Here is a 21,704-nt window from a genome sequence, read left to right on the forward strand (position 1 = left end):
CCCAAGCAGTGGGTTAAGGCAGGGGCACACAAAGCTCCCAGTTACTGCTTGGGGGGGATGACGATGGTGATGATGATGATGATGGAAGGACCCCCCCCTTTAGGGGACTGGGATGGGGGGGGGGGTGTCCAATATTTGCCCCCCCAAACTAACCCAAAAGGCCTAAAAGAACCCAAACTGCAGGGAAAAGCATCCCCTGTTTGTATAGGATTTAATGGGGAAGGGGGGGGGGCTAAAATATCCTCTTCCTCTTCAGGTAGGAGTCGGCGTAGTGCCCCCCCAGGCCTTGGGAATGCTGCCCCACATAGCAGCCCTTGGGGCTGGGCTCCAGGGGGGGCAGGAGCTGGGAGAAGCTTCGCTTCTGGCCCCCCCCCGGGCTCTGAAAGGCAAAGAGAAAGAGGGGGGTTAACGGGGGGGGGGGGAATGAAGGGGGGTTATGGGGTTGGGGGGGGGGGGGGGGGGGGGGGGGCTGTACCTTTGCTTGGCTGGGGGGGGGCAAGGGGAGGACGGCGTCTGTGGGGCTGGATGGAGGCAGCCGGAGGGCCTGAGGGGGGGAAGGAGGGGGTTAAGGAATGGGGGGGACCCCATTATGGGGGGGGGTAAAAGGGGGTATAAAGAGGGGGAGGATAAACATGGGGGGGTATATAAAGAGAGGGGTATAAGGGGGGCAAAAAGGGGGGGTATAAAGGGGGGAGTGTATAAAGGGGTGGTTTAAAGGGGGGCATAAAGGGGGGTTATAAAGGGGGGGTATAAGGAGCGGGAGTAAAAAGAAGAGGGGTACAAAAGGGGTTATAAAGGGGGGTATAAGGGGGGATAAGGGGGTGTATAAAGAAGGGGGGGATAAGGGGGGGATAAGGGGGTGTATAAAGGGGGGGGAGAAAGGGGGGGGAGAAAGGGGGGGGATAAGGGGGTGTATAAAGAAGGGGGTATAAAGGGGGGTATAAAGAAGGGGGGGATAAAGAAGGGGGGGATAAAGAAGGGGGGGATAAGGGGGTATAAAGGGGGGGTATAAAGGGGGGGATAAAGAAGGGGGGGGATAAGGGGGTATAAAGGGGGGGCTCTCACCTTAATGTGGCTCTGCTTGAGGCCGGCCTGGAGGCCGCTGGTGAAGTAGGACGTGGGGGAGCCTGAGTAAAAGAGGGGCAGGGTGGGGGGGGGCCCCCCCCCGCGCTCCAGCCCGGGCGAGGAAGGGAGCTGCAAGAGGGAAGGGATGAGTGAGGATGGGGACCCCCAATTCCCAGTACCCCCCCCAATCACATGCTTGGAATTGGGGGGGGGGGGCATTACCTTGGTCCTGCTGTGCCCAAACCCCCCCAGGATGGCTCCAGCCTGGTCCCGTGCCTGGGGGTAAATCCGGGATCCCAAATCCTTCCCATAGGGATAAAGAGGGTTAAAAAGGGGGGGAGCTTTGATCCCAGCCCCCCCCAATTTAACCCCCCCCGTTACCGGTTGGCAATCAAAGGTGAAGGCATCTGTGGGCAGGGGGGGCTGCGGGAGCCGAGCTTTGGGGCTGCCCCCCAACCCCCCCGGGCTCAGGTTCAAGCCTTTGGGGGCAGCACCTGGAAAAGGCCAAAAAGGGGGTGGAAAAAGGCGGAATTGCACCCAAAAAGGGGGGAAATTCCAGGATGGGAATGATGGGGGGGGGGGGGCACTCACCTCCTAAGCTGGGCGGTGGCAGGAAGCTGGGCAGGTTCAAGTAGGGATTTAGGGGGATCTTGAAGTCTTTGGGGGGGTCCCCCAGAAGGGAAACCTGCAGGGAGGGGGGGGGAACAATGGGGGGGTCCAATGGGTGCTGATGGGGGGGGTTGGGTGCTGCAGGAGCAGGATTGGCCCCCCCCCCCCCCCCCCCCCCCCCCCCCCACTTCCTTACCCCGGCTCCGCTCTCGCTCGGCTTCGGCTTCTGGAGCCCCCCAAGGACGGAGCCCAGCAGGGCCGGGGGGGGGAGCCCCTGCAGGGCCTGGGCGGGGGCAGGGGGGGCGGGAGTGGGGCGGGGGGGGGGCAGGAGCGGCCCCCCCGCCCCCCCATCCCAATCCATTCCCAGCGGAGCCGGGAAAGCGGCGACGGGAATGGGGGTCCGGCCCTGGGGGACCTCAGGACCTGCGGGAGAGGAGGGATGGCACCGGGATGCATCCCAAGGGATAACGGGGAGGGGAAGAGGAGGGATGGCACCGGGATGCATCCCCATCCCAAGGGATAACGGGGAGGGGAAGAGGAGGGATGGCAGCGGGATCCATCCCCATCCCAAGGGATAACGGGGAGGGGAAGAGGAGGGATGGCACCGGGATCCATCCCCATCCCAAGGGATAACGGGGAAGGGAAGAGGAGGGATGGCAGCGGGATCCATCCCCATCCCAAGGGATAACGGGGAGGGGAAGAGGAGGGATGGCACCAGGATCCATCCCCATCCCAAGGGATAACGGGGAAGGGAAGAGGAGGGATGGCAGCGGGATCCATCCCCATCCCAAGGGATAACGAGGAGGGGAAGAGGAGGGATGGCACCGGGATCCATCCCCATCCCAAGGGATAACGGGGAAGGGAAGAGGAGGGATGGCAGCGGGATCCATCCCCATCCCAAGGGATAACGGGGAAGGGAAGAGGAGGGATGGCAGCGGGATCCATCCCCATCCCAAGGGATAACGGGGAGGGGAAGAGGAGGGATGGCACCGGGATCCATCCCCATCCCAAGGGATCTCCTGCTCTTACCAGCGGGGAGCTCGGGCAGGATCGGGCCCGGGGGCTGAGCCGGAGCCAGGGCGCTGTGGGGCCGGGAGCTCAGCGGTGCCTCCCCCAGGATTCCCGGTCTCTGTTAAGGATAATGGGAAGTTATCCGGGATCATGGAAGTGGGGTGGAAGCACGGGGTCCATTGGCACCCAAGTTATCCGGGATCATGGAAGCGGGTTGGAAGCACGGGGTCCATTGGCACCCAAGTTATCCGGGATCATGGAAGCGGGGTGGAAGCACGGGGCCCATTGGCACCCAAGTTATCCGGGATCATGGAAGCGGGGTGGAAGCACAGGGTCCATTGGCACCCAAGTTATCCGGGATCATGGAAGTGGGGTGGAAGCACGGGGCCCATTGGCACCCAAGTTATCCGGGATCATGGAAGTGGGGTGGAAGCACGGGGCCCATTGGCACCCAAGTTATCCGGGATCATGGAAGTGGGGTGGAAGCACGGGGTCCATTGACACCCAAGTTATCTGGGATCATGGAAGTGGGTTGGAAGCACGGGGTCCATTGGCACCCAGGGTATCCGGGATCATGGAAGTGGGGTGGAAGCACGGGGTCCATTGGCACCCAAGTTATCCGGGATCATGGAAGCGGGGTGGAAGCACGGGGCCCATTGGCACCCAAGTTATCCGGGATCATGGAAGTGGGGTGGAAGCACGGGGCCCATTGGCACCCACTGGCTCGGGAATGCCGTGTTCCCATCCCGACCACCCTTTACATGGATCCACTCTTCCCTCAACCCCCCCCGGAGCAGCCTGCCCCATCCCTTGGGACCAGAGCCCGGCTCCATGCCCTTGACAGCGAGCACCAAGCCCCTTCTCCATCCAAACCCCCCATCCCCATCCCGCTTGTCCCCCGGGGCATTCCCGGTTACCTGCGGGCCTCGGGGCTGCAGCAGCAGCTGGAGGAGCGCGGTGGCCAGCGCCGGGTTGCTCCCCAGGGGCACGGAGGGGGCGGCTCCCAGGATGCCTGGCGGGTGGGGAACATTCCAGAGGCCTGGAATTGCCTCCCGGCAGGGCGCTCCCATGGGATCCCCCCCTTTTCCTTACCCTGCTTCCCGGCGGGCAGCAGCGGAGCCAGCAGGAGCTGCAGCGACGCGGGGTTGCCCAGGCTGCTCAGGATCTGCAGCACGCTGGGCTCCGGGAGCAGCCCCTGGCCGCGGGTCAGGGCCTTGGGAATGCAGCAGGATGAGGGAGCGCCCCCACCGCATTCCCTAGGGATCGGGGGCCCGTTCCCACCACCCCCAACCCCGGGGAGCCGAGGAATGGGAGCGCGTCCATAGGGAATGGATGCCAGCCTTGGGAATGGCAGCGGTGCACGTTACCACGGGGAGGGAGCAAGGAGAAGGGGAGGGAAGGAAACTGGGAAAGGGAAGGAAACAGGGAAAGGGAAGGAAACAGGGAAAGGGAAGGGAATGAAACTGGGGAAGGGAATGGAACTGGGAAAGGGAAGGGAATGGAACTGGGAAAGGGAAGGAAACCAGGAAAGGGAAGGGAAGGAAACCGGGAAAAGGGGAGGGAAAGAAACTGGGAAGGGAAAGGAAGGGAAAGGAACTAGGGAAGGGGTGGGAACTGGGGAAGGGATGGGAATGGAAGGGAAGGAAAGCGGGGAAGGGAAAGGGGAATGGGGCGGAGGGGAGCAGGAGCCCCACCGTCGCCTGCGCCGCGGTGAGCGCAGCCAGCATGCTGCGGCCGGGCGGGCCGGGCGCGCAGAAGGAGACGCGGACGTGCTTCCCGGCGAGCGCGATGCCGTCGGTGGCCTCCTGCACCAGCTCGGCCAGCTCCGGCGACTCGTACTCCAGCACGGCAAAGCCCTGGAGCTGCCCGTCCTGCCCGTAGGCCAGCTGGGGACAGGCGGGTGAGCAGCCGGCTCCCGGCGCGTCCCCCCCCGCCCCGTTCCCAACGGGAAGGCCCGGCTCACCTGGCAGAAGGCGGGCGCGCCGGCGGCAGAGAAGCGGCGGCGCAGCTCGTCCCGGTCGGAATAACCGCGGGGCAGCTGGTCCACGCACAGGCACCGCGAGTGCAGCAGCTCCGGGGTCAAGTGCTTGGCGTCCATCCAGTGCACGTAGAGGGTGCGGGTGCCCAGGCGGCGGCCGAGCAGCTCGAGCTTGGCTCGCGCCGCCGCCTCCTTCTTCATGTACTCCACGAAGCCGTAGCCTTTGGAGTGGCCGCTCCGGGCGCTGTAGACCAGGAAGCAGCGCTCGAGGCTGCCGAAGGGGCGGACGAGCTCCTGGAACTGCTGCTGGCTGAGGCGCAGCGGGAGGTTGGCGACGCAGAGCAGGGCCTCCGGGCGCTGGAGCTGCACCGAGAGCTCGCGCTCGCGCAGGCGGCTCCGGTGCAGGCGGGCGATGGCCGCCTCGGCCTGGTCGCGGTTCAGGAGCGTGACGAAGGCTGCAAGGGGGCGGGGGGGGAGTGAAACGGGGATGGGGGGCAGAGGGTAAAGGGGGGCAGAAGGAGCTGGGTTGGAAGGGAATCGCTGTGGGATAAGTGGGGGGGGATGTGACCAAGAGGGGAAAAGCAGCAGGGAACGGGATTAGGAGCATCCCGGCTCCAGGCAGGGGTACCGCAACTGGAGCATCCAAAGTGTCCCCACTGAACCCATCCCAGTGATGCCATAGGGAAAAGTGGGGGGGAAGATGGAGCTGGGTTGGAAGGGAATCGCTGTGGGATGGGGGGGGGAGGTGAGCAAGAGGGGAAATGCAGCAGGGAACGGGATTAGGAGCATCCCAGTCCGACCTCCGGCTCCAGGCAGGGGTACCACAACTGGAGCATCCAAAGTGTCCCCACTGAACCCATCCCAGTGATGCCACAGGGAAAAGTGGCGGGGGGGAAGATGGAGCTGGGTTGGAAGGGAATTGCTAGGGGATAAGGGGGGGTTTGAGGCGACCAAGAGGGGAAAAGCAGCAGGGAATGGTTGGGAATGGGCTTAGGAGCATCCCGGCTCCAGGCAGGGATACCTCACACTGGAGCATCCCCAGCGTCTCCACTGACCCCATCCCAGTGATGCCATAGGGAAAAGTGGCGGGGGGAAGATGGAGCTGGGTTGGAAGGAATTGCTAGGGGATAAGGGGGGTTTGAGGCGACCAAGAGGGGAAAAGCAGCAGGGAATGGTTGGGAATGGGCTTAGGAGCATCCCGGCTCCAGGCAGGGATACCTCACACTGGAGCATCCCCAGCGTCTCCACTGACCCCATCCCAGTGATGCCATAGGGAAAAGTGGCGGGGGGGAAGATGGAGCTGGGTTGGAAGGGAATTGCTAGGGGATAAGGGGGGGTTTGAGGCGACCAAGAGGGGAAAAGCAGCAGGGAATGGCTGGGAATGGGCTCAGGAGCATCCCGGCTCCAGGCGGGGGTACCACAGCTGGAGCATCCCCAGCGCCTCCACTGACCCCATCCCAGCATCCCGGCACCCGCACCGGGACGAGCTCCCGGCTCCGTCCCCAACTTCCCGGTGCCACCCCCTTGTCCTGTCCCTGCCCAAAGCCCCGGGCTGAGCATTCCCAGCCCCGCTCCTGCACTGGGGTCCCCAGATCCAAGGAGGGGGGGGGGGGTCCCAACGCCATGGATTTGGGATCCCCGGGATCGGGATAACTCACCGGTCCCTTTGCCCTTGTCCACGAAGCAATACTTGAGCTTGTAGTCCCGGAGCAGGTCATGCACCTCCTACGGGAACGGGGAAGGCCGGGATCGGCGGCTCCGTCCCGGCCCAGTCCCTGCGGAGCATCCCGGCGCCGGGATAACGGGAAGAGGGGACGGGGCACAGGGCCCGCGGTGATCCCACGGGATACCGGCAGGGACCCGGCGGGGGCCGGGACCCGGTACCTGGTTGCTCACGTCCGCCGGGAGCCCCCGGATCAGCAACTTCCGGCGGTTCCGGAACTGCCGGGCGCTGCGGGCCAAGCGGCTCCGCACCTCGGCCCGGTCCAGCGGCGGCAGCGCCTCCTCCGGGGCCCGGCCTAGGCCGCGGCCTACCTCCGGTACCGGAGCCTCCGCGGGCCCCGGTACGGACAACGCGGCCGCCATCTTGGGCGCTTGGAGAGCTTAAGCGGAGGGCTGCGATAGAAGGCGCTGTCTCATTGGTCGCGGCAGCCGAGGCGCGGAGTGTGCGAGGCGGGGATTGGGCAGAGCGACACAAGCGGAGGCGGGAGGAACGGGGCTCGCTATTGGATGGAAACGGCTCTTTTAGTTTGTGTTCCGCGCTCTGATTGGGCAAAAGGCGGCGAGCCCAGCGCTCTGATTGGACGATTACCGCGCTCTGATTGGATGATTCGCAAAAGACCCCGCAGCCCTATAACCCCCTATAGGAGCTGGTTGGGGCCATTACATCCTTTATTGGGGGGGAGAAAGGGGGGGTCCCCCCCACCCCACCGCCCCCCCACGCCCCCACTGCTGGGGGAAGGGGGGGCAATAAATAAGGAGGAGCCCCATAGAGCAGTGCCCCCCCCTTAAAGTGCCACAGTCCTGGTGCTGAAGCCCCATTCATTGGGGAGGGGGCCCCCCAAATTGGGGGGGGGGGGGTCCTCATCCTCCTCCCCCCCAAAGTCTCATTCACAGTGTTCGGCCTCATCCCGGCCCTGGGAATACCGGGAATGGCGGCATCGGGATGCAGGAACCCCCCCGCAATGCAGTGGGATGGGGAGCAGAGAGGGGGTCCTGTCCGTCCCCCCCCGCAATGCAGTGCAATGGGGAGCAGATCGGGGGGGTCCCCGTTGTGTCCGTGTCCGTGTCCCCCCCCATCAGCAGAGGCTGAAGACGGAGGGCGCCTGGTCCCGGTATTTCTCCTGGAAGCTCCGGAGCAGGGGCACGAGGTTCTGGAACGCCGGCCGGAACGAGGCCTCCGCTTCCCAGCAGCTCCGCAGCAGGCGGTAGAGCTGGGGGCAAGGGGGGCGGATGGGACCGGGAGCGGCCCCCCCCCTTCCCCTTCCCCTTCTCCTTCTCTGCCCACTTTTTTCCCAATTTTCCCACTTTATTCCCCACTTTTTTCCCCTTTTCCCACTTTTCTTCCCCACTTTTCCCACTTTTTCCCCAGTTTTCCCCCCTTTCCCACTTTTTCCCCAGTTTTCTCACTTTTCTTCCACACTTTTCCCTTTCCCCACTTTTCCCAATTTTCTTCCCCACTTTTCCCACTTTTTTCCCCTCTTTTTCCACTTTTCCCCCACTTTTTCCCCACTTTTTCCCCTTTTACCACTTTTTTCCCCTCCCTTGGCTCCACTTCCCTTTTCCTCCCCGCTTCCTTCCTGCCCTGGGGGCCAGCACAGCCCAGGGGGACAGAGACAGAGCTGGGCACATGGACACGGACACACGGACATGGACACAGGGATATGGACACACGGATATGGACACACGGATATGGACACACGGACATGGACACATGGATATGGACACATGGATATGGACACATGGATATGGACACACGGACATGGACACATGGATATGGACACACGGACATGGACACATGGATATGGACACATGGATATGGACACATGGATATGGACACACGGACATGGACACATGGATATGGACACATGGATATGGACACATGGATATGGACACACGGACATGGACACATGGATATGGACACACGGACATGGACACATGGATATGGACACAGGGATATGGACACATGGATATGGACACATGGATATGGACACAGGGATATGGACACAAGGACACGGACACAAGGACACACAGACAAGGACATGGACACATGGATATGGACACAGGGATATGGACACAAGGACATGGACACATGGATATGGATATGGACACAGGGATATGGACACATGGACATGGACACAGGGATATGGACACATGGATATGGACACAAGGACATGGACACAAGGACACGGACACAAGGACATGGACACATGGATATGGACACAGGGATATGGACACAAGGACACGGACACAAGGACACACAGACAGGGACATGGACACAGGGATATGGACACAGGGATATGGACACATGGACATGGACACATGGATATGGACACAAGGACATGGACACAAGGACACACAGACAGGGACATGGACACAGGGATATGGACACAGGGATATGGACACATGGACATGGACACATGGACATGGACACAAGGACATGGACACAAGGACACACAGACAGGGACATGGACACAGGGATATGGACACATGGACATGGACACATGGATATGGACACATGGATATGGACACATGGATATGGACACAAGGACATGGACACAGGGATATGGACACAGGGATATGGACACAGGGATATGGACACATGGACATGGACACAGGGATATGGACACAGGGATATGGACACAAGGACATGGACACAGGGATATGGACACAAGGACATGGACACATGGACATGGACACAGGGATATGGACACAAGGACATGGACACATGGACATGGACACAGGGATATGGACACAGGGATATGGACACATGGACATGGACACAGGGATATGGACACATGGATATGGACACAAGGACACGGACACAAGGACACACAGACAGGGACATGGACACAGGGATATGGACACAAGGACACGGACACAAGGACACACAGACAGGGACATGGACACAGGGATGGAGGCCCGCGGGGCAGCATCACCTCTGCCGGGCAGTCCCTGGGGCTGGGCAGGCGCCGGCCGCGCTCCAGGACCTCGATGAGCCTCAGCACCGTCATCTGCCCCTGCGTGGCCCCGATCAGCTCCAGGAACTTCTGCGGGATGGGGGGGGGAAACCGGGAAACCGTGACCCCGGGATCCCGATCCCAATCCCAATCCCGATCCCAATCCCAGCCCAGATCCTGATCCCGATCCCAATCCTGATCCCAATCCCAAACCCGATCCCAGCCCAGATCCTGATCCCGATCCCAATCCTGATCCCGATCCCAAACCCGATCCCAGCCCAGATCTGATCCTGATCCCAATCCTGATCCCAATCCCAAACCCGATCCCAGCCCAGATCCTGATCCCGATCCTAATCCTCATCCCAAACCCGATCCCAGCCCAGATCCGATCCCGATCCCAATCCCGATCCCAAACCCAATCCCAGCCCAGATCCTGATCCCGATCCCAATCCTGATCCTGATCCCAAACCCGATCCCAGCCCAGCTCCTGATCCCAATCCCAATCCTGATCCCGATCCCAATCCCAAACCTGATCCCAGCCCAGATCCTGATCCCAATCCCAATCCCAATCCCAGCCCAGATCCTGATCCCGATCCTAATCCCAAACCCGATCCCAGCCCAGATCCTGATCCTGATCCCAATCCCGATCCCAATCCCAAACCCGATCCCAGCCCAGATCCTGATCCCAATCCTGATCCCATTCCCGACCCCGATCCCATTCCCAATCCTGATCCTGATACCAATCCCAGTCCCAGTCCCATTGCCGACCCCATTCTTGATCCTGATCCCAATCCCCATCCTGATCCCAATCCCGATCCCATTCCCGATCCTGATTCCATTCCCAATGCGGATCCTGATCCCAGTCCTGATCCCATTCTTGATCCCGATCCCAGTCCTGATCCCATTCTTGATCCCGATCCCAGTCCCGATCCCATTCCAGATCCCATTCCAGATCCCGATCCCATTCCAGATCCCGATCCCAGTCCCGATCCCATTCCAGATCCTGATCCCATTCCAGATCCCGATCCCATTCTTGATCCTGATCCCAGTCCTGATCCCATTCTTGATCCCGATCCCAGTCCCGATCCCATTCCCGATCCCGATCCCAGTCCCGATCCCATTCCAGATCCCGATCCCAGTCCCATTCCCATTCCCGGCCTCACCACGGGCGGGCTCTGCCCCCCGTCGCAGCGCGTCAGCAGCTCGTAGAGCGTCACCCCGAAGGACCACACGTCCGAGGCGTACGAGAACTTGCACTCCTTGAGGCACTCCACGGCGTACCTGGACCGCGGGGCACCCATCGGCACCCATGGCCACCCATCAGCACCCATCAGCACCCATGAGCACCCATCGGCACCCATCATTCCCCCCCAGAGCGGTACCCACCAGAAGACGGGGCTGTCCCCATCCTCCTGCACCCGGTAATAGTCACCCATGAGCACCCATCGGCACCCATGGGCACCCAGGAGCACCCATCATCCCCCCCCATAGCGGTACCCACCAGAAGACGGGGCTGTCCCCATCCTCCCGCACCCGGTAATAGTCACCCATGAGCACCCATCAGCACCCATGAGCACCCATCAGCACCCATCATCCCCCCCATAGCGGTACCCACCAGAAGGCGGGGCTGTCCCCATCCTCCCGCACCCGGTAATAGTCACCCATGAGCACCCATCAGCACCCATGAGCACCCATCAGCACCCATCATCCCCCCCAGAGCGGTACCCACCAGAAGACGGGGCTGTCCCCATCCTCCCGCACCCGGTAATAGTCACCCATGAGCACCCATCAGCACCCATCATCCCCCCCATAGCGGTACCCACCAGAAGACGGGGCTGTCCCCATCCTCCCGCACCCGGTAATAGTCACCCATGAGCACCCATCAGCACCCATCATCCCCCCCATAGCGGTACCCACCAGAAGACGGGGCTGTCCCCATCCTCCCGCACCCGGTAATAGTCACCCATGAGCACCCATCAGCACCCATCAGCACCCATCATCCCCCCCATAGCGGTACCCACCAGAAGACGGGGCTGTCCCCATCCTCCCGCACCCGGTAATAGTCACCCATGAGCACCCATCAGCACCCATCAGCACCCATCAGCACCCATCATCCCCCCCATAGCGGTACCCACCAGAAGACGGGGCTGTCCCCATCCTCCTGCACCCGGTAATAGTCACCCATGAGCACCCATCAGCACCCATCATCCCCCCCATAGCGGTACCCACCAGAAGACGGGGCTGTCCCCATCCTCCCGCACCCGGTAATAGTCACCCATGAGCACCCATCAGCACCCATGAGCACCCATGAGCACCCATGAGCACCCATCATCCCCCCCATAGCGGTACCCACCAGAAGACGGGGCTGTCCCCATCCTCCCGCACCCGGTAATAGTCACCCATGAGCACCCATCAGCACCCATCAGCACCCATCATCCCCCCCATAGCGGTACCCACCAGAAGACGGGGCTGTCCCCATCCTCCCGCACCCGGTAATAGTCACCCATGAGCACCCATGAGCACCCATGAGCACCCATCAGCACCCATCATCCCCCCCATAGCGGTACCCACCAGAAGACGGGGCTGTCCCCATCCTCCTGCACCCGGTAATAGTCACCCATGAGCACCCATCAGCACCCATGAGCACACATCATCCCCCCCCATAGCGGTACCCACCAGAAGACGGGGCTGTCCCCATCCTCCCGCACCCGGTAATAGTCACCCATGAGCACCCATCAGCACCCATGAGCACCCATGAGCACCCATCAGCACCCATGAGCACCCATCAGCACCCATCATCCCCCCCAGAGCGGTACCCACCAGAAGACGGGGCTGTCCCCATCCTCCCGCACCCGGTAATAGTCACCCATGAGCACCCATCAGCACCCATCATCCCCCCCATAGCGGTACCCACCAGAAGACGGGGCTGTCCCCATCCTCCCGCACCCGGTAATAGTCACCCATGAGCACCCATCAGCACCCATCAGCACCCATCATCCCCCCCATAGCGGTACCCACCAGAAGACGGGGCTGTCCCCATCCTCCCGCACCCGGTAATAGTCACCCATGAGCACCCATGAGCACCCATGAGCACCCATCAGCACCCATCATCCCCCCCATACCGCGGGGCACCCATCGGCGGTACCCACCAGAAGACGGGGCTGTCCCCATCCTCCTGCACCCGGTAATAGTCACCCATGAGCACCCATCAGCACCCATGAGCACCCATCATCCCCCCCCATAGCGGTACCCACCAGAAGACGGGGCTGTCCCCATCCTCCCGCACCCGGTAATAGTCACCCATGAGCACCCATCAGCACCCATGAGCACCCATGAGCACCCATCAGCACCCATGAGCACCCATCAGCACCCATCATCCCCCCCAGAGCGGTACCCACCAGAAGACGGGGCTGTCCCCATCCTCCCGCACCCGGTAATAGTCGTGGCCCTCGGGGATGGCTTTGGCCAAGCCGAAGTCCCCGATCTTCACGACGTGCTCGTTCTCCAGCAGCACGTTCCGGGCGGCCAGATCCCGATGGATGTAGTGCAGGGAGTGCAGGTAGGCCATTCCCTAGGGAAGGGGCAGCGGGAAAGGCTCGAAGGCAGTGGGAAGGAGGGCTGGGGAAGGGAAGGAGGAGGCTTCACCTCGCAGATCTGCCGGGCGAAGAGCAGGATGTGCGCCAGGCCGACGCTGTGCTTGGGGAGGTAATCCCGGAGGCTGCCCAAGGGCACGTACTCCATGATGAGCTGCACCACCTTCTCGCCTGCGGGGAGGGCAGGGAAGCCAGGGAGAAGGCATCAAATCCCCTATGGGAAGCGGTGCCCCCCCCCAAAACCAGGGAGGGGACTGGGGGCTTGAAGGGGTCGGAGCAGCATGGAATGGGGATGGGGTGGGAGGGACCTGAAGCTCATCCCCGTGCCCTGCGCTAAACCGGGATGCTCCAAGGGATGGGGTGTCCGACCCTTCTCCATTGAACCCATCCCAGTGTTCCCATTGAACCTATCCCAGTGTCCCAGCCCCCTCCCACTGTTCCCACTGAACCCATCCCAGTGTTCCCATTGAACCCATCCCAGTGTTCCCATTGAACCCATCCCAGTGTTCCCACTGAACCCATCCCAGTGTTCCCATTGAACCCATCCCAGTGTTCCCATTGAACCCATCCCAGTGTTCCCACTGAACCCATCCCAGTGTTCCCATTGAACCCATCCCAGTGTTCCCACTGAACCCATCCCAGTGCTCCCATTGAACCCATCCCAGTGTTCCCACTGAACCCATCCCAGTGTTCCCACTGAACCCATCCCAGTGTTCCCACTGAACCCATCCCAGTGTTCCCATTGAACCCATCCCAGTGTTCCCACTGAACCCATCCCAGTGTTCCCATTGAACCCATCCCAGTGTTCCCATTGAACCCATCCCAGTGTTCCCACTGAACCCATCCCAGTGTCCCAGCCCCCTCCCACTGTTCCCACTGAACCCATCCCAGCGTCCCAGCCCCCTTCCAGTGTTCCCACTGAACCCATCCCAGCATCCCACCCCCCTGCCCCACACCGATGCCCTCCCCTTGATCCCTTCCAGCATCCTTCATCCCCGGAGCTGCTCCCTAGGGCTCCTCCTCCCCATCCCCTTGGTCCTCAGCCCTCTATTGGGTGCTGGCCCAGCCCTATGGGTGCCCCCCCCGCCCCGTGCACCCATGGGTGCCCACCCTGCTCGCTGCAGCACCCCTTGTACTTGACGATGTTCTCATGGTAGAGGGTCTTGAGGATCTGGATCTCCCTTTTCCAGCTGGAAAGGAGCTCCCGGCTGGATCCGGCCTTGAGGGACTTCACGGCCACCATCTCCCCGGTGCCGTCGTTGGTGGGGTCGTAGCAGTAGAGCCCAACCTTCCCGAAGTGTCCCTGCGGGACAAGGAGCCCGGAGCCCGGCTTCCCGGCGGCGCCGGGGAGCAACGGCACGGGAAAGGAAGAGGGGACCGTGGGGGGGTGGCTGGGAGGAGGATGGGTTCGTCCAATGTGGATTCATTGGGAATGGGGTTGGGAAGAGGATGGGTTCATCCAATGTGGATTCATTGGGAAGAGGATGGGTTCATCCAATGTGGATTCATTGGGAAGAGGATGGGTTCGTCCAATGTGGATTCATTGGGAAGAGGATGGGTTCATCCAATGTGGATTCATTGGGAAGAGGATGGGTTCGTCCAATGTGGATTCATTGGGAAGAGGATGGGTTCGTCCAATGTGGATTCATTGGGAATGGGGTTGGGAAGAGGATGGGTTCATCCAATGTGGATTCATTGGGAAGAGGATGGGTTCGTCCAATGTGGATTCATTGGGAAGAGGATGGGTTCATCCAATGTGGATTCATTGGGAAGAGGATGGGTTCGTCCAATGTGGATTGGTTGGGAAGAGGATAGGTTCGTCCAATGTGGATTGGTTGGGAATGGGGTTGGGAAGAGGATGGGTTCGTCCAATGTGGATTGGTTGGGAAGAGGATGGATTTGTCCAATGTGGATTCATTGGGAAGAGGATGGGTTCGTCCAATGTGGATTGGTTGGGAAGAGGATGGGTTCGTCCAATGTGGATTGGTTGGGAATGGGGTTGGGAAGAGGATGGGTTCGTCCAATGTGTATTGGTTGGGAAGAGGATGGATTTGTCCAATGTGGATTCATTAGGAAGAGGATGGGTTCGTCCAATGTGGATTCATTGGGAAGAGGATGGGTTCACCTAATGTGGATTATTGGTTGGGAATGGGGTTGGGAAGAGGATGGATTCATCTGATGTGGATTCATTGGGAATCCGGTTGGGAAAAGGATGGATTCATCCAATATGGATTTGCTGGGAATCCGGTTGGGAAAAGGATGGTTTCATCCATTGTGGATTCATTGGAATCCAGTTGGGAAGAGGATGGATTCCTCCAATGGGGAGTCACTGGGAATCAGGTTGGGAAGAGGCTGGAATGGACCTGGATAACCGACAAGCCCTGGGCCCACCCGAAGCGGGGTTGATCCCTGAGGGATTTATCCCAGCATTTCCTTTGGGAATCCTGAATTCCAATTCAAATCTGGGGGGATGGCAAAGACCATTCCCTTCCCTCCCAAATCCATGTTTCTGGAATGGGGGGGGGGGGGGGGCACATACCTCCCCCAGCTCCCGGATCTTCTTCAGGTAACGCTTCTGGAAAACCGTGGGATCCGAGACTGGGAAGTCGGGATTCACCGCGCTGACGTCCACGAGGGCTGGGAATGAGGGAAGAGGAGGGGAGGGGGGAGCTGCTCCTTCAGCCCCTTTCCCACATTGGACTTTTCCCCTTTCCTCCCTCATTCCCCCCCTTTTCCTGGATTTTTCCTTTCCTATTTTCCCCTCTTTTCCCATCTCTTTCCCTCCCTTTTACCCCTTTTCCCAGGTTTCTCCTTTTCCCATTTTCTCCCCTTTTCCCATCTCTTTCTCTCCCTTTTCTCTCTTTCCCCCCCTTTTCCCAGATATCTCCTTCCCTTTTCCCATTTTTCCCCCTTTTCCCATCTCTTTCCCTCCCTCTTTCCCTTTCCTCCCTTCCCCCCCCTTTTCACAGATTCCTCCTTCCCTTTTCCCATTTTTCCTCCTTTCCCCATTTTTTCCTTCCCCTTTTCCCTTTCCTCCCCCCCCCCTTTTCCCAGATTTCTCCTTCCCTTTTCCCATTTTTCCCCCGTTTTCCCACCTCCTACCCTCCCTTCCCTCCCTCATTTCCATCCTTTTCCCACATTCCTCCTTCCCTTTTCCCATTCTCCCCCATTTCCCCCCTCTTTCCCCCCCTTCCCTCCCTCCTCCCCGTTGCCCGCGCTCACCGTGCGGCTGGAGCTGGGTGAGGTCCCGCAGGATGGTGCGGAAGGAAGGCCGCCCGGCGGGGCTGTAATCCAGGCACTGGGAGATGAGGGAGCCCAGTTCCCGGCAGGAAGGCTCGGGCAGGCGGTGCCGCTTCTCATAGAAGCGCTCCTTCTAGGGGAGAGAGCGGCAGGAAAGGGCGGCGTTCCCATCGGGAAGCCCGCAGCCGCGCCGGGAGCGGGATCAGCACCTCGGAAGGGGCCCGCTCCTTCAGCGGGACGTGGGCATCGAAGCAGATCTCCAGCAGGGTGGTCCCGAAGCTCCATTTGTCCGCGGCCGGGCTGAGGTTCCCCACATCCCAAACGCATTCCGGAGCGATCCAAGGGATCCGGTCCACGCGCTCTGCGGGACGCGGGAAGGATGCTGAGGACGCAGGCAGGGAGAAGGGGGAAAGCTCCCCGCAGTGGGATCCTTCGCCATGGCCCGAATCCCAACCAAACGGAGGCTGGGATGGAGGGAAAAGGGGGGGAATCCCCCTGGAATTCCCGCTGGGAGCGTGGAACAAGGCAACACCTTCCCGGGAGAGCACGGCGAAGCTGAGGCCGGGATCGCTGAGCTTCACGAAGGGCCCAGCTCCCTCTTCCAGGCCTTTCCTGGCCAGCAGGATGTTCTTGGCACACACGTTGCCGTGCACCAGGTGCTTGTCTTCCTGCCGGGAAAAACCAGGGAATCCCGGGATGCCTTGGAAAGGGACCCACCCGAAAGCTCCTCCAATCCCAAGGCACGGGTACGGGTATTCCCACTACAGAGCATGGTGCTCAGCTTGGGACTGCCCCAAGCCAGGGGCAGGACCTCGGGGAGCTTCCTTGGGCAGATCCCAAAGGAAAAGCTCCAGGCTCCCATTCCCTGCTTCCCCTCCTCCTTATCCCTCTGCAGAAACCCAAACCTCAAGCAGGGAATGAAAGGAAAGGGGAAGATCCATCCCCCCCCCCATGGCCAGGATGGGCTTTGGGAAGCACAGAGCAGCTCATTCCCAACACCAAGGGCACGAGCAAGTGCTTGGAGGCGATTCCAGCCCCATTCCCGGCTGGAAGCATCCCTTGAAGGCGCCTTACCAGGTAGCTCAAGGCGCTGGCCAACTGCTTGGCCACGGTGATCTTCCAGGCCACGCCGATCCGGCCCTTCTCCTTCCTCAGCAGCACGTCCAAAGGTCCGTGCTCCACAAACTCCTCCACCAGGATATCTGGGAAGAGGGAGCCGTGATCCCGCTGGTGCCCCCAGCGCCGGGAAGAAGGGCCGGGACAAGGGCTGGCAATGGCTTACTCTCGGAGCCGCGCACGCAGACGCCGTGCACGAAGGCCAGGTGGCCGTGGGCCACTTGGCTCATGAGGCTGGCGGTCTCGAAGAAGGCCTGCGGGGATCGGGAGCACCCATGGAAGCGCCATTCCCAAGCTGGGAAAAGACCGGGAAGCTCATCCCGTTCCCGGCTCCTTCCACGGAGCAGCGCGAGGCGGAACGCCGTTCCCGACGGGCTCACCAGGGATATATCCCTATGGCTGGGGTCCAGCACCTTCAGCACCACGTGCAGCTCCCGGCCGTTGTTGTTGGGCTCCGTGGGGAAGTGCTCGGCTTCATCCTCGCCGGCCCCACGGACGCTCAGCACCCCGTCGTAGATGTTGGTGCGGGTGCCTTGGCCCAAATGGGCTCTCTGCAAGGGGACACGCAATGGAGCCGGGGTCATTCCGAGCCCGTTCCCAGTGTTTTCCTGCTATTCCAGCCCTTCACCCTCGCTGCCACACTCCGGGGCTGCTCCTGCTCCCGGCACCCCTTTGCTCCCCCTTCTCCTTGCTCCAACCCAACGGCGCCCCAGGGGCGAGGGCGGCATCCCACGGGATGGGGATGGGGATGGGGATGCCGCGGCGCCGGCAGGACCTGGGTGATCTCTGTCTTGCGGATCTGATGGAAGCTGAGCTGGGAGAGGTTGAGGAGCTGCCTGGCGCCGGCCTTGGCCTTCCTGGCGATGAGCAGGTCCGAGATCTCTGCCGGAGGCAGGGAAGAGGCTGACGCGGAGGCTCCGGGAACGCCGGGATTGCTCCCGGCCCGGCTCCCCTTTACCTCCTGCTTTGGGGGGGCAGCACCGCTTGGCCGCGAAGCTCTCGTTGCCGGACTTGAGCGTGCAGCCCTTGAGCGCGTCCAGCAGCTGCCGCAAGGTGGGGAATTCCCGATCCCAGCCTTCCAGCACGAAGGAATCGCCCTTCCTCTGGATCCGGAACTGCCGGTACTCGAGGCTCCCCCGCGGGCCAGGCCCCTGGCAACGACGGGAGCGGGGATGCGCACGGCGGCTCCCCCACGAGCCGGGATGCTCCAAGCCCGAGATTCCCGGGAATGCCGCGCCACCCTACCTGCTCCCGGCCCCGTTTGGCCACAGAGAGGATGATCCGGTTGAAGTCCAGGCCGCTCCAGCGGAGGATGTAGAGCCCTTCCTCCTCCTCCCGGCGCAGCTTGGCAAGGACAAATTCCTCCCTGGAAAAAAAAATGCCATGGGATAAGCAACCCCCACCCCGATCCATTCCCACCGCCGGGAATGAGCCACTCACTGCATGGGTCCGTGGATGCTGTTCTGGATGCTCATGAGGAGCCGAGGGGGGGCCACTTGGTGGCACAGGTAGTGGCTGGAGTCAGCGGTGAGGCGGAAGTAGCCGTCCACCAAGGAGACCAAGGAGAGAGCGTTCCCGGCGCATGGAAGCACCACGTCCTGGGAAGAGGGAGGGAAGAGGCTCAGCAGCACCCGAAGGCCACCAGTAAAGAGGAACCCTAAGAGGGAGGAATGGGGCTAAAGGGATGCGGGACAGGGAGCCCCAGCAGGGGTGGGCTCAACCTGGACTGGGAATTCAGCTGGGATACAAGGAAGTTCTGCCCCATGAGAGTGCTGGGACACGGGGATGGGTCAGATGGAGATGGGTCCGATGGGAGCAGTCCCTGCTCCTGGCAGAGGGTTGGGATTGGATGCTCCTCAGCCCCTTCCCAACCCATTCCATGACTTGATGGCCTGGACCCGGACCAGATCCTTGTGCTTCCCATGTGGGAAGCTCCGCTCACCAGGCACTTGTTGTCCTGCCGGTGGATGCTGACCCGGCATTCCCGGAGCACGATGTGGGTGACCTCCTGGAAGTCACAGAACTGGGACCATTTGGGATCACCCCGCTCCGGAGCCGATCCCTTGGGCTCCAGCTCCTTGGTCCGGCTCTTCCTGCCGAAGTAGCCCCGATGGGACGAGGTCTCTGTGCTCTGCAAAGACGGGAGAAGGGCTCAATTCCTACAGGGCACACTGGGATCAACGGGAAAGCAACGGGAGCACAAGGGAAGGAGCAAGCACCCACCTCTACGGGCACTGCCCGCCACTGGATCCCGCTTGTGCCGGTGACCAGGACCTCATGGGTGACACCGGGCTCCTTAGGGAGCACCGGGTGCTCGGGATGGATCCCGTTGAGCTGCCCCTTTTCCCCTTCCGAAGAGGTATCCAAGGACAGCACCGGGAAGAGCTCGCTCCCGAAGCGAGGGGCGAGGTGCTCCAAGGTGGCCAAGTACTTGTACATGAGGTCCTGAGGCGTGAGCTTCCCGGCGCTCACCGTGTGCCTCTGGAAGCGCTGCAGGAACTTCCGGAAGACGTTCCGGAGCCGGAATCTGGTCACGAAGCTGCTCTGCTGGATCTGGCGGCGGAAGGAACGCGGGATGCACTCCTTGAAGCTGGCGAGGGAAGGGAAAGGCTTCGCTAGGGCAGCCTGGGCAGCATTCCGTAAGGAAAAAGGGGGGAGAGCCTACAGAGGACAATGGGATTCTCCTCCGCTCCGGAGCACAACAAGGGATGGGGAGCGATTGGGGATGCTCCGGGGGGGACGTTCTTCCCTGCGGGATGCCGCGATGGGATGAAGGGAGAAGGTTTAGATGTGCTCAAGGGGCTTGGAGCAAGCAACGGGAGGCCCCCGGGTCTCATCCATGGAAGCGGGATGAGCCCTTCCAACCCAAGCCAGGCTGGAATGCCGGGAGAGGAACGTGGGGAATCACCTGTATTTCCTGGCTACTTCCTCCAGGGAGATGCCTTTCCTGAGGGCTATGTGGGAGAGATGGAGCACGGCCATGCCCAGGCTCTCGTTCTTGAACCTCTGCACCTCCTGCTCGCTCGGCAGCTCCTTCCAAGAGGCCACGTCGTGGATGAACTCGAACTTCCCCTGTTCCAAGCGGGAATAACAGGGGACAATCCCAAAGGAATGATGCTGCGCTATGGATGGCAGCGAGGGGGGCAGGTAGGGGCGGTACCTGCTCAAAGAGGTACTCGAAGGATGCTCGGTCGAGCAGCGCCGATCCCTGCGTCCTCTCCTCGGGATGCTCGCCGTGGCGCGGGGCGTTGCGGTACACGGCCGGCTCCTTCCCATCCATCCCGTGCCAATTCCGGAAGTAATACCTGGAAAAGCAGGGAGGAAAGAGCCGCTTCCAAGCGCCTGGAACGGGAAGGGCGCTCACCCGCTGGGAGAGCCGGGAACGGGCCTCACCGCATGCGGAAGAGCAGGCGGACGTTGGTGTCGGTGCCGATGTGGAAGAGGTGGTTGGGGGGCAGCCACAGGCGGCTCTGGGGGTCGTAGAGGGCGAAGAGGCTGTAGCAGAGCGGTGTGATCCCTGCAACGGGAATGGGGCTTCCATGCGGCGGCATTCCCGGGAATGGCAGCCCCCACGTCCCCAGTGGGGGACGCCGGGGGTCGGGAAGTCCGTGCCCCCGCGCGCACCGATGCGGCGCGCCAGGTCGATGCAGATGTCCTCGGCGCTGAGCGGGCCCTGGCGGTAGATCCGGCAGCATTCCCGCTCCTCCTGCCCGCTCCAGTGCAGGAAAACCTTCACGCCGGCTCCGCTTGGGAAGCAGCAGGGATCCGAGGCGCTGGGCTTCACAGTGCATTGGCACAGGGACATGGCTGGAGCATGGGGCACACCGGGAACGCCGGCTCAGGGAACGCGGGAGGAGCTCGGGACCCATCCCGTCCAAGCATTCCCAGGGCTCCCGAGGCCGCCATGGGCTGGGAATGCTGCCGGGAATGGTGATTCCAGCAGCGCCCTGCTGCCAATCCCAACCCCTACTCATCCCAGTCTCCATCTAAACCTCGCCTGGAAGAGCTTAAGCCTGTTATCCCATTATCCCATTATCCCTTTATTATCCCGTTATTATCCCATTATTATCCCATTATCATCCCATTATTATCCCATTGTTACCCCATTATTATCCCGTTATCCCATTATCCTGTTGTTATCCCGTTATCCTGTTATCCTATCACCCTGTTATCCCGTTACCCCATTATCCAGTTATTATTCCGTTATTACTCCATTATTATCCCATTATCATCCTGTTATCCCATTATCCTGTTATTATCCCGTTATCATTCCATTACCCCATTATCCCGTTATCATCCCGTTACTACCCCATTATTATCCCGTTATTATCCCATTATTACCCCGTTATTGCACTGTTATCATCCTGTTATTACCCCGCTACCATCCCATTATTACCTTGTTATTATCCCGTT

At 61.2% G+C, this 21,704-nt stretch overlaps 2 protein-coding genes across 2 annotated transcripts; both read right to left on the reverse strand.

Moving 5' to 3' along the window:
• Window positions 1-144: 144 nt before the first annotated feature.
• RAVER1 (ribonucleoprotein, PTB binding 1) lies at window positions 145-6,748 on the reverse strand. Its single transcript, XM_057400347.1, has 14 exons — window positions 6,548-6,748; window positions 6,322-6,388; window positions 4,649-5,118; window positions 4,380-4,571; window positions 3,778-3,898; window positions 3,603-3,697; window positions 2,704-2,803; window positions 1,871-2,097; window positions 1,657-1,750; window positions 1,447-1,559; window positions 1,288-1,368; window positions 1,066-1,194; window positions 476-544; window positions 145-379 (listed from the first exon to the last, which is right to left on the reverse strand). Exons 1-14 carry the CDS (start codon window positions 6,746-6,748, stop codon window positions 233-235), a joined length of 2,106 nt encoding a protein of 701 aa, XP_057256330.1. The 3' UTR covers window positions 145-232.
• A 710-nt stretch (window positions 6,749-7,458) lies between these two features.
• TYK2 (tyrosine kinase 2) lies at window positions 7,459-21,096 on the reverse strand. The gene is made up of 23 exons (XM_057400346.1): window positions 20,916-21,096; window positions 20,685-20,808; window positions 20,452-20,596; window positions 20,200-20,363; window positions 19,515-19,881; window positions 19,234-19,422; window positions 18,732-18,889; window positions 18,532-18,657; window positions 18,250-18,422; window positions 18,067-18,173; window positions 17,672-17,842; window positions 17,458-17,545; window positions 17,250-17,377; window positions 16,708-16,843; window positions 16,385-16,536; window positions 16,158-16,308; window positions 15,475-15,572; window positions 14,046-14,238; window positions 12,988-13,106; window positions 12,741-12,913; window positions 10,506-10,623; window positions 9,322-9,432; window positions 7,459-7,596 (listed from the first exon to the last, which is right to left on the reverse strand). Exons 1-23 carry the CDS (start codon window positions 21,094-21,096, stop codon window positions 7,462-7,464), a joined length of 3,507 nt encoding a protein of 1,168 aa, XP_057256329.1. The 3' UTR covers window positions 7,459-7,461.
• Window positions 21,097-21,704: the final 608 nt, after the last annotated feature.

The sequence above is a fragment of the Pezoporus wallicus genome, unplaced genomic scaffold (genome assembly GCF_028554395.1).
Source record: "Pezoporus wallicus isolate ANWC-B61680 ecotype Strahan unplaced genomic scaffold, APGP_CSIRO_Pwel_v1 contig_14533, whole genome shotgun sequence".
Taxonomy (NCBI): Eukaryota; Metazoa; Chordata; class Aves; order Psittaciformes; family Psittacidae; genus Pezoporus; species Pezoporus wallicus.

Coding starts and splice junctions, on each gene's coding strand:
- TYK2 (XM_057400346.1), bottom strand. CDS start 21,096: ATGTCCCTGTGCCAATGCACTGTGAAGCCCAGCGCCTCGGATCCCTGC. Junction 19,882..20,199: donor GAAGTAGCCAGGAAATACAG/GTGATTCCCCAC, acceptor TTCCCTCGCCAG/CTTCAAGGAGTGCATCCCGC. Junction 17,378..17,457: donor CTGCGTGCGCGGCTCCGAGA/GTAAGCCATTGC, acceptor CCCTCTTCCCAG/ATATCCTGGTGGAGGAGTTT.
- RAVER1 (XM_057400347.1), bottom strand. CDS start 6,748: ATGGCGGCCGCGTTGTCCGTACCGGGGCCCGCGGAGGCTCCGGTACCG. Junction 6,389..6,547: donor CGGCGGACGTGAGCAACCAG/GTACCGGGTCCC, acceptor CCGTTCCCGTAG/GAGGTGCATGACCTGCTCCG. Junction 1,560..1,656: donor GCCACCGCCCAGCTTAGGAG/GTGAGTGCCCCC, acceptor GGCCTTTTCCAG/GTGCTGCCCCCAAAGGCTTG.